The sequence below is a fragment of the Mauremys mutica genome, chromosome 9 (genome assembly GCF_020497125.1).
Source record: "Mauremys mutica isolate MM-2020 ecotype Southern chromosome 9, ASM2049712v1, whole genome shotgun sequence".
NCBI lineage: Eukaryota > Metazoa > Chordata > Testudines > Geoemydidae > Mauremys > Mauremys mutica.
Genome location: NC_059080.1, coordinates 64,692,417 through 64,704,742, shown reverse-complemented (window position 1 = coordinate 64,704,742; position 12,326 = coordinate 64,692,417). Strand labels below are relative to the sequence as shown.

The window sequence follows — 12,326 nt, the reverse complement described above, 5'->3', positions numbered from 1 at the left end:
TACAAAGATAACCAAGAAATACACCCCTGACACAGAATTTGCACAAGGAGCTACAAATTTACATTGCTAGGCCTTATTGTTGCCAAGATAATCTTCTAGACCTTGAATAAGTGCAAAACTGATATAGAATTTTCTTTGAGCCTGGAGACATTCAAAAACAATAGCTCTAAGACAGGTGTAAACTGCTCTCCTTCATCTAAATGCAAAACCATACTCTGAAGTGTCTCTAGCCTCTGTTTACCAGAACCTGGGAATGGGTGACAGGAGGTGCATCACTTTATGATTACCTGTTCTGTTCCTTCCCTCTGGATCACCTGGCATTGGCCACTGTCAGAGGACAGGATACTGGGCTGGATGGACCATTAGTCTAACCCTGTATGGCCATTCTTAGGTTATGATGTAAAGGGTTAACACACACTTATTCATTACAGTTTCAGTGTCAATATTGATCATTGTTTCAATGTTACAGAAAAATCCAGCTCCAGTAAAATATCTAACCATTCTATCTAGATAAACTGGCAGATAGTTATCTGGTTAGAGATGCTGGTTAGTGACTATGGCAAAGAACCACACAGTTGCTTTCATCTAACATTGAACAAAGGAGCTTTATTTAGTAGAATTAGGATAACAATATTCTTCCTGAAACTTCTTTGTCTCTGATTCATGGAGAATTTTCTACCTAAAAACGTTCCCCATTCCGCTACTTTCTAATATCCTGCCAGAGTTTTAAAGAAAAATACACATTTTCATACCTTACGCCCAAACTACATTTAACGTCACTTTTTTAAAAATCACAAATGGGAGGGAAAAATACATCTATCATTTCCCCCTTGCAAAAAAATTAATATGCCTCTTGAATCTCCAAAAGCTAAACTGACTTTCTGTGAGCTAAAAGTCACAGATGTCCCCTACCCAGCTGCCCAAATCTCCAACTTTGCCTGATAACTTCCGCAATACAGTTGTGCACATTCTATAAAAACTTCAGTGGCATAACTGGAAATCAAAGGACGGCACAAAATAAACGCAATATAAAAATAAAAGAAGAATGGACTGATTCTATTATTCACTTTCATATTTAATTAAACAAAAATCTTTAAAAAAAACGATTCCTGAAGCTCCAGGAGAATTTCTACATGAATATTTCAGAAAAAAACAAGGCAACTTGATGTGACAGCTTATTGCAGTATATACAGGTCCCAACATATAGGGTTGGCTTGTGCACCATGTATAGAACTCCCATTGACTTCCATAGAGTTACTAGGCGAGTGTGTACTATGTTCTTCCTCCATTGTTTCCTGATGCTGTACCTGATTTTAAACAACATTTATTTTCCATGGGAGTTTTACCACTGACTTCAATGGGACCAAAGTTAAACAACACTGATTGCTTTTGAAAATCCTACCCTGTAATAAAATTGCAATACTGTTTATATTCCTGAGGGGGAGAGGGGAGGAGAGAGAACTGTCGGAAAAGGCAGCACACAAACATCCACAGAAATATCTCCTGATCACTGAAATTAAATGCAAAGAGGGGTATTTCTGAATGCAGCTCAATGTCTCTTCAAGGGTCATAGCAGGTTTACAAAGGCACAAAGCAATATTATAGAAATCAGTTGGCATAAAAAGAGTTTTCAGGCTCATGTAACACAATTGGTCTTGCACAGCACAAAATCCAATACATTTGTCAAGATTGGTGGTTAACTTGGATAGTACAATTACATTAAAAATGCCTTAAATTGGGATCTCAAAGAACATTTGCAGCACTTGCACATTTTTGTGCTGGCAAAGGCTGCTTTGAAGCAAGATGCTACATACAGTGGATCAAAAATAGCATTCAGAATGAGAAAGAAAAATGGTAAATAAACTGTGTTAGATAAGATATTAGAGGTTAGAATGTAATAGACTAGGGGTGCTTTGGATGCCGCAGAGGCTGTCTGAGGCCTGGGATAATTTCTTCTTAGTCACAGGATTAGCATGATTCATCTATCATTTTTCTTCTGCTGGCTGTGTAGGATCCAAGTTAAGAGTTTTCTAATTTTCTGTCTGTAGGAGGCTTATTAAGGATGTATGCACAGTGCACTACAGGCCTGCATACCAATTGGTGAAGAAGTAGATATGTGCTTAAGAATTGAAACTCTTTTGAGCCTCAAATAAAGTGATTAAAGTCACTAACTTTTTTTTAAACTGTCAAGGAAAGGTGCCAGATTTTTACACACACACACACACACGGCAGTGCAAGTTTATGGCACACTGTCCCATCAATACATCCCAGCATTGTAGGGTTCAGAGGATAGTTCAGTCTCCATAACAATTCATTCATTGTCCTCTCTGCTGAGTCTGCCAATAAAGATGCCTTTTATGATTTTCACATTATGGTCACTTGTCCTCTAGGAAGTAGTCTCAGTCTGTTTCCTAATTTCATATAGGCTGAACAGCCATCATATAGTAACAACTTTCAGCTACTACTGACAAAACTAATTCAAACTATTACCCTGGATATGAAAGGTTATATATCCGATTCCAATCCCTTTAGTTTTATCCTATGATAACACAGCATGCATAGCTGCATATCTTGGAAAAAGCAGCTAAAGCACTATCACACACATGCACAGTTGCTTACTTTCCAAAGTAAATAGAAATGCAGTTTGTTAAAGAACAAGGGTGTGTACAAGGGAGCCGTAAGCCTATTCTACATCGGAAGTGAGTCAGTTACATGTAAATAGAGGCCTATCAAACACCATGTGCACTGTGTATAGGCAGACAGATAGAACACATTATATTCTGATTAATTTGAATAACCTACTCTCTTACTATGAACAATTACTGTTTTCTGTATGATAAAACTAAACTTGAGGCTGTTGTAGTACAATGTGTGCTTTAGACTCACTTTGGATTATTCAGAGCAGCTTATCTCGACTTTGAAAAGAAACTTTTCTGCATCTTTATCCATTTTTGCCAATTTAGAATGACTGCATCATGCTCCTAGATCCTGCAGTGCAGCCATTTTTGCAGGGACTCAATGAAGATTTTGCCAGTGGGCTACAGGACCAGATTCAATATGAGCAAAATAGCAAGAGACAGAAAATAATTGGAGTGTGAATTAAAAATTATTTTGTCCTTGGCTGAAAGATCAAAATAAGATTACTGCTTTATATGTTGATTTAGGGGGAAAATGTCTTGGCTTTGATTAAGTCTTGCATACTAGTATGAAAAATGCAATATCCATGGTGCACAGAGCGTGAAATATATTGTGCATTGGCCTATTTAATGCAATGTCCTCCACTATTACCAAAAGGCTTTAAAACTATGGCTCATTATACAAATTATTTGGACTCAATCCTGTATGGGTCAGAGGAAATCTCGCAGGAGCAGAAGTATAAAGTAGATTGAGATAGGAGGGAACTTTTCCCACCCCAGCCAAGGCTAAAAAATTATAGCCTATAACTCTAATATTAAGCACCTAAGCTCCCCCAAATAACTGCAACTGCATGATACACATTAGACACATATGGAATTTCTAAGCCATATGATGTGATAGGATACTCCAATAAAACCTCTTATAGACCTTTTTTCAAAAGAGAAAAGGACTCATTTTTAAACTCTTGGATCTCCAAAAAGCCATCTCTGATTAACTTGAATGTTTCACAGAAAGATTTCTCTCTTGGCAGGAGACCAAGCTTCAGAAATGTCAGGTGGAAAGGAGTTTTTCTGAGGAGGTTGACGAGAAGGAGGAAAGCTACTTGCAAACTCTACAGTAGAGCTGTAAACACCATCACCTACCACGCTTTAAGAAACAATCTTGCATTGGCAGGAAGAAAGACTAGAAGATTTAACTGGTTTTACATCTCTAGGGTAAAATTCTGGCCTCACTGAAGTCAATGAGAGTTTTCCCATTGATTTAAAGAAGGCCAAGATTTCACCCCAAATATTTATTATCCCATGATACGTTGACCCTTTGAATGGCAATTGGTTAAAAGACCTACCGTAGAGAAAGTTTACTGAGAATGTAGGCAGTACCAGTGGCCGCTGGGAAACTTGAGGGATATCTACTATAACTTCATCAACAGCAGACCACTGGTTACAAATACTCTGGGGGATACTCCACTGGCTCAGCTAAGCCCAAAGGAAATTTCAAAAAAGTTCAAATTCTACAATAACCAGCCTCATCCAATTATTCCACAATGTGTGGGAGGAAGTAACAAATAAAGAACAACTCTACACTCATTCACCAATAATCTCACAAGTTGAAGAGGAAAAACATTAAGGAAACACTTTTCAGATTCCTTTTCAAGAGATCATTATTTATATAACCCAATTTTTATATTTGAGTGCCTAAAGTTAGGATTTTAAATATGGATTTAAACTCCTATATAGCCATTTTAGGCAACTAAGTGCCAATTTAGATGCCATTATATGGATTCTGTGATAAATCAGCTCATAATATATACTAAAGTTTGAAAAATGGGCTCTATAATTAACTCCGAGAAAATAAATAATTTAAAAAGCTCTGGAAAATGCCTGACAAGTGTCCTTTTAAACTGCTGTATAGGAAATTTACAAAAACAAAAAATAAACGGTTTGATTTTGCATATTGAAATGAAGGAAACACCTATGCACAATAAGCTAGGAGTTGCCAGAAGATAGGGAAGCTGCTACCTACTGGGCATCTGTCGCTCAGTTGTTTAGGAAACGTTGCAGCTATGCTAACAGTGTGCGCATATGAGATACACACTGATTTTCTTGAAAGTTATCTGCACCTTATCTTCTGGTTCATTACTAATGGGCTCACTTGCAAACTATACTGACAGCTGCAATCAATTTCAGAGATGATTAAAGTGGGGATTAAAAAAAAATCAGTGGTAGTCTATATTCATTTTTTTAATGTTTCTTATGAATAACAAGGGTCCCTTCAGTTTAAAGTCCTACAGTCTTGTCTATTGGTGTTTTGGCACATATACAGCTAAGAGGTTAAATGTGCTCTGCAGGTACAGGCCCAAGGTTATTACACTTTCAGGTCAGTGGAGGAGTATAGGGTGAATGTTCAGCACCATGTGCAAAAATGTAGCTTTGTGACGCTTCCATTAACTTTAATGGAAGGCATAGGATAAATACATACCATACTGAAAAAAAACCCATCAACCTAGGAGTAGATTTAGCAGCCTAACCTGCCCACAGCTAACTTTGCAGCTGCTACTGTGTGGAGGTTGCCGAAGCTCCCTGTGTGTTATAACTGTGCCAGCTGCATCATATTCCAAAAGGAGGAAACACTACAAGAAGAGTAGCTATGCAATGTCTGACATGGCTACCTGTGCTGTGCCTTTACCCAAGGATGGAGTTTGGGACTCAGTTATGTCTTCCTGCTATAGATATAAATGGAGTATAAGAAATTATATTCAAGGTGAAAATGGGTGGCCTTCTGTGATCTTTGCTTCAGAACATCAAACATCTTGTGGGCTAAATAGGGAACACTTAGAATCTGGTACCATGGATTCTATTGCTCCACAGCACAAGTGAAAGATAATCCATGTGCCTCTTGCGCCTGAGGTCACTGGACTCCTCTCAGCTCAAACGAGCATCAAATTGTTGTCAAGGTCATGTAGTACCTTATGCCCAATAAAGTATCCTCCCACCGTTTACTTTCAATTAACAGATGCTCTGTGCTGGGCCCACTGTATCAACCTCTGTTTTTTCTTCCTGAACTGTGTACAAGCCATGAAGTCTGCAGCTTTTCACATTACAGTGTGTTCCAGGTTGTGAGAATCTGGTTAATCCGAAACAGCCCAGGTTCCAAGACGCTAGCACTTAAACTATTCATTTCAAAGACTGAGAGGTCACGTACTAGATCTTGGCCTAACTGAGCTCAGAGGGCCAGATTTTCAAAGGTATTCAGGTGCCTTAAAAAAAGCAGAAAGGCACCTAGTGGGATTTTCACCTCAGTAGATTAGGCACCTACATTCCATTGAAATTGTCTTTGAAACTCTGGGAAAGCTTTTCAATTTGGTTGGGTTCAGTAAGAATTTGCAGATTGTGCTGGAAGGCCAGAAGGAATAGCAACAGGGAGTGTGCTTACATGAGAAGTGACCTTTCCTAGATGCCAAAGCCTCCTGCAGTACGACTGGGACAATAGTAACTAAGGGTCACAGAAACCTAGTCGCCCTAACCATAACAAACGTTATGTATACTTTACACTTACCCTATTGTTTCAACAGGGAAGATCACTAGAAAATATATTGTGGGTATCATCCTACACTAGCAGAGAAAAGAAAAATGAACTAGTTGATCTAATAAGTCTCTTCTATCATTGAATGGTTTTAAGTAATAGGGTCTCCGTCCCCTACATAAAAATTTTCAGTCCATCTTCAATGTTGGTCAATGCCTGATATTATATAGTATGGAGGGCATATTTTAAGTATAAAAATGGTTCTCTACTGACATTCAGGCTGATAGTATTTCACTGAGCACTAAATATGGAAAGATAATATGCCAATTACTGGTTTGGATTCCCTTCTAATGGTATCTGCTCCAGCAGAGATCCTTCAACTGAGTGAAGCTCTTCAGCTCTCTCCAGAGACATAACTCACAGCATGGCTATGTTAATCTCAAACTGTCCCTAAGGGCTCATTCAATTGTCTCTAGATTAAATCCTCCGGCATCTTCAAGATACACATCAAAGAACTGTAGCTAAATAGCTGGGATGTTGTTTAAACTTCAGTTAAAGATGTGAGGCAAGTCTGCTCATGTAAACTGTCATAGCTCCATTGACTCACAGCTTCAGGCCCTCATTCACCTCTGGACACTGGATAGCAGTTTTGACAATTTTAACAGTAAAGTAAGGGATTAAACAATTAGCATAATTAGTATGTGAACTTTACATTTTGTGCTCAAAAATGTTACAAAAACTCAGTTTAAGCAAATATTAGTCTGTAAAAATGTGTGTTTGCATCATCCTTATCTTGACTAGAATTAATAATTCTCTGGAAGGCAACTTTTGGCTACTTAATATTTTCTCCACAAAGCGTTCTTCATAATCAAGCAAAATTAAATATAACAGCAACTGAACATAGGCGTCTACAGACTAGGAAAGACAAGTCAACATGCACCATCAAGTACTTATCTCCATGTCAGCAAAGTGCTTATTGGAAAGGTCTAAATCAGTTCTGTTGTGCAAATAAAAACAGGCTTCTGATAGTGAATGGAGGACTTCTTTAGGAACTATATGTAATGTGTTGCCCCTGTGTGGTTGTCAGCAATGGGAATCAAACCCAGGACCTCTGGATCTAAAATTACAAGGCTCTACCACACCAAGATAAAAAACAGTTAGCTCAAAGCCTGCAGCAAACTCTTCAACATCTATGTGGTTCTTCCTTTAGAGGGGGATAGAGAACCATTCCCTTGTAAGTGCAGGTTACATACAGATAATAAAAGGAGCCCAAGTACCTGATCCAGCTTCCAGTGGAACTCTGCCGGGCGAAATGTATCAGCCTGGTCAAAATCTTTTCGCAGCAGAAACACCAGACGACAGTTGTGCACATAAAGTGCGTAATGGTGTCGATTCATTTCTAAAAATATATAACAAATAAAGAGGCTTAAACCACTGCAGTGTCATAATTGCTGTGTCTAGCTGAATTTGCCTCATAAAAATTCTGCCTGTATAAGCAATATACACTTCAAAACAAACCAACAGACATAACATTCTACTTTATTGCAGAATTGTACCTCCTCATGAGTTTAGTGAAAGCTGCAGGTGCTTAGCACCTTTGAGGATTAGGTCCTATCCATTTAGTTTATGGATTAATTAGGTCAGCAGTTTTCCAATTAATATTTAATCTGATTTCAATTAACACAAACACTAATTTCCCAAATCTAAATAATGAAAAATTAAAACGAATGTTCCCCATTTTGTCAAACGCTCTCCAAAAATCCTTAGATGAGTTTTGAGATGAAAAATCCTTAGATGAGTTTCACTGAGCTCAGTTACCACCCAGCTAAGGAATGTGTAAAACTTTCAGAGACACAATACTCAAGATTTATGGCTTCCTTTCAGAATATATTAACTGATAGGAAGAAAAACTCCACCCATGCCACCATGAGCTCTGCCAAAAAGATTTAAAATAAATAGACTTACCTGTCTTGTCAGAGTTGCAAAGAATGGTTTCTTTTTCAGCTCTCAGTCCTGGACTAGGTCCATGTTTCATCCACATAGTGATAGTGAATTGATCGGTTAAATTCTTTGGTACTATTCCATCAGGAATTTTGGCTCCTTGTTTTCCATCAAATTTAAAAATCATGTCATTGTTGTCTATCAGAAGCCCAGCTGTCCAGTTAGTTGTTGCACTAGGAGTGGGTAATAAGTCAATGGCACCTGAGGATGCTCCTGCAGATGACATATAATGATGAGGTAGTGATGAGAAAGCTATTCCGTTAAATTAATTATAGGCCAGATTCGGATACCCTTGCTCCTGATCAGCAACATCTTACTCCATTGACTTCAGAGTCAGAATACCTTTGTATGGTACCAACACCCAGTGTACAGAAAGGTGCATTTTGATGTTGTTTTTTTTTCAATTGGTGCTATTAATGAAATCTCTCCCCTAGATATACTGGTCATGCTGAGTACAACTTTACAGGCACTGGAGGGAGATGAATGTCTTCGAAAGGTCTCATTGTTATTTTAAATAGCTTTAACATTATCTTATGTTTCACATCTGGCATTTCAGAAATGACAAGAAACAAGTATTCTGTGTCCCAGTGGAAAGCTCAAAATCTTCCCTTTCTGCTGGTGTGTGTACATAGTTCATGGTGATATGTTGTGATATAAGATTTTATAGGCATGAGTTTGAGATGACTGCATGAATTTCCTTCCATGGACACATCATAGAAATTCACAATGACGGTAAAATGTTAGTAGTACTATCTCTAGAAAATAGGTACAGATTCATATCACTGTAGGGTGACCAGACGTCCCATTTTTAAAAGACATCCCATGTTTAAGCACTCCCTGCAGATGTTCTGACTTTTTCTTAAAAACAGGCAAATTGCCCCATATTTTCTGTCTCCCCCGCATCAGTACTAGTGGGTCCTGCTGCTGGCCGGATCCCTGCTCACAAGTCACTGACGGTGAGTGGGGGGGTCCAGTGGCCAATGATGGGGGTAGGTGTGTAAGGCTGGTGTCGGGGTGACGATGCAGTGCACAGGGCCAGCCACTCCTCCTGCTGGTCCATCAACACAGCCCCTGCTGCGTGCCAGCTCTTGGCCAGCAGGGCCCTGCCCCCCAACCCCCTTTCTGGCTGGCACTGGCTGCAAGCTGCGGTGGTTGGTGAATGCGGGCAGGCCCCAGGCGGCGGCCAGTTCCATGTTGCCTCTGCTGCCCACCCACTGGCCTTTTACATGCTTCCCCTCTCGCTGTCGTCTATCTACTTTGCCTCTTCCCCCTCCACCAACCCCACTGCTCCTCCATAGCCTCCCCCCAGCAGGGCCCATCTCGCACCCAGCACTGTGTGGAGAGCTAGCCCCTGGTTGAAGCACTGAGCTAACCAACAGTCTGGCCACCAGGTTCCTTCCTTCCCCCCCTACCTCTGGCTGGGCAGTGCCCTGGGAAAGCCCAGGACCCTCTGTCCGAGGGTGCTGATCAAGAGGAGCTGAGCCCTGCATGTGCCAAAGCTCCACACAGTGCTGGCATGGGGAAACCTCTCCATCGCTCAGCTAAGCTCTGGAGTGACAGCAGGGGGAAGGAGGGAAGAGAAGCGATTTCCAGCCTTTTCACTCCCTAAATCTGCAGGATCCACAGCAGCCCCTGGGCAGGGGCTTAGCACCTTCTTCACCCCACCCCCCGCCCTGGGTCCTGCCCCCGGGGGGCACAGGGCTGCTCCATCCCCTGCTGAGCCACCTCTCTGGCCAGGTTTGCTGAAGCTCCTGCAGTCAGGTTCCCCGGGCTCTAGTGCACAATGCAGCCGTAGGACTTAACCCCTTCCTGCCCGTGCTGTAGCTGGAGGTGGCTAGGTTATGTCAGTGGCCAGCAGCAGACTGGAGGGGTTAGCTGCCTTTTGACACGGTGTGGAGGAAGGTACAAGCTGATTCCAGCCACATGGGAGTGGTGGGGAGTGGGGCGGGGGAGGGCAGGGAAGAGATGAGCTCTGCAAAGACACAGGCCAGGTCATCCCTTTCCCGCCCTCCCCATCCTCCTCCCCTGCAGCTGGAAGCAGCTACCATCCTTTCCCTTCTGCAGAGTGAGGAAAGGCTGCTGCTGGCCACATTCTGGTGTGAACCTGGCGGAAATCTGGAGGGGGGTATGTGACCCTGTGTGTCTTCCCCCCCTCCCCCCACCCCGTGTTACCTCAGGAGGTGAGAGAGCATCAGGCAGGGAGGTGTGTGAGAGAGGTGTATGGGAGTATGTGTGTGTGTCACCCCTCCCCGTGTGTATGTGTGAGGGGCAGGGGTGTGTGTATTACCCCTCCCTGTGTGAACCCTAAAGCCCTAAAGATAAGTAGGTAAATAAAAAGACTCCAACTATGCAGTATTTGTTTCTAACAGGGGCTCAGTCAACTTGATGTTAATTTGAACATTTCTATGACTGCCTGGCGTTGGACTCTGGAGTAATTTTACCAGGTGTCCCGTGTTCGGCATAAGGAAACACGGTCACCCTATATCACTGTAATACTCTCTTGTAGTCACATGGTACAACCCTTAGGCCCCATCTACACCTAAAGTAAATAAGAAAAGTGGTGTGTCCAGTTGTGATGTAATTAAGTGGAACTGATCCCCACAATAGCTGCAAATAAGTTGATGGAAGAATATTTCCACTGACATAGCGACCAAGTGGATATACTATACCAACAGAAAGCCCCCTTTCATCACTGTATCAAGTATCTACACTACAGTGGCATAGCTGCAGTGCTGCAGCTGTAGCACTTGTAGTATAGACATACCCTCAGTATTATACTATACATCCTTGATAGCTGTTACCATAAGTACCCTAATGATTGCAGAGAGAGTGAAGTGATGCTCCTGACTGAGGTCAATCAATCAATCTTTATAAACAGAGAAAGACAGATCTCTCCTCGCTTACAGACAGCCCCCCAACCTGAAGCAAATACTCACCAGCAACCGCACACCATACAACAAAAACACTAACCCAGGAACCTATCCTTGCAACAAACCCCACTGGCAACTCTGTCCACATATCTATTCGAGTGACACCATCACAGGACCTAATCACATCAGCCATGCCATCAGGGGCTCGTTCACCTGCACATCTACCAATGTGATATATGCCATCATGTGCCAGCAATGCCCCTCTGCCATGTACATTGGCCAAACCGGACAGTCTCTACTCAAAAGAATAAACGGACACAAATCTGACATCAGGAATCATAACGTTCAAAAACCAGTAGGAGAACACTTCAACCTCTCTAATCACTCAGTGACAGACATTAAGATGGCAATTTTGCAAAAGAAAAGCTTCAAAAAGAGACTCCAACAAGAAGCTGCTGAACTTGAATTAATTTGCAAACTAGATACCATTAACTTAGGTTTGAACAGAGACTGGGAATGGCTCGGTCATTACACTAATTGAATCTATTTCCCCATGTTAAAGTATACTCACACCTTCGTGTCAACTGTCCGAAATGGGCCATCTTGATTACCACTTCTAAAGTTTTTCTCCCCTGCTGATAATAACTTCTCTAAATTAATTAGCTTCTTACAGTTGGTATGGGTACTTCCACCTTTTCATGTTCTCTGTATGTATAAATATCTTCTTACTGTATGTTCCATTCTATGCATCTGATGAAGTGGGCTGTAGCCCACGAAAGCTATTGCTCAAATAAATTTGTTAGTCTAAGGTGCCACAAGTACACCTGTTCTTTTTGCTGATACAGACTAACATGGCTGCTACTCTCATAGACTTAAGACTTAAGGTCAGAAGGGACCATTATGGTCATCTAGTCTGATCTCCTGCACAATGCAGGCCACAGAATCTCACCCACCCACTCCTGTAACAAACCCTGACCTATGTCTGAGTTACTGAAGTCCTCAAATCATGGTTTAAAGACCTCAAGGTGCAGAGAATCCTCCAGCAAGTGACCTATGCCCATGCTGCAAAGGAAGGCGAAAAACCTCCAGGGCCTCTGCCAATCTTCCCTGGAGGAAAATTCCTTCCCGACCCCAAATATGGCGATCAGTTAAACCCTGAGCATGTGGGCAAGACTCACCAGACAGACACCCAGGAAAGAATTCTCTGTAGTAATTCAGATCCCACCCCATCTAACATCCCATCACAGACCATTGGGCCTATTTACCTGCTAATAATCAAAGATCAATTAATTGTCA

The 12,326-nt window shown here is 41.5% G+C and overlaps 1 protein-coding gene across 5 annotated transcripts in view; it reads right to left on the bottom strand.

Annotated features, from left to right (window-relative positions):
* Nucleotides 1–12,326, bottom strand: part of CLSTN2 (calsyntenin 2) — a 713,200-nt gene that overhangs the window by 85,050 nt on the left and 615,824 nt on the right. For all 5 annotated transcript variants that reach the window (XM_045031410.1, XM_045031411.1, XM_045031412.1 and 2 more), the window contains 2 exons: nucleotides 8,125–8,373; nucleotides 7,437–7,558 (listed from right to left, as the gene is read on the bottom strand). In XM_045031410.1, coding sequence (XP_044887345.1) covers nucleotides 7,437–7,558; nucleotides 8,125–8,373 — 371 coding nt within the window. The remainder of the gene's footprint in view (nucleotides 1–7,436; nucleotides 7,559–8,124; nucleotides 8,374–12,326) is intronic.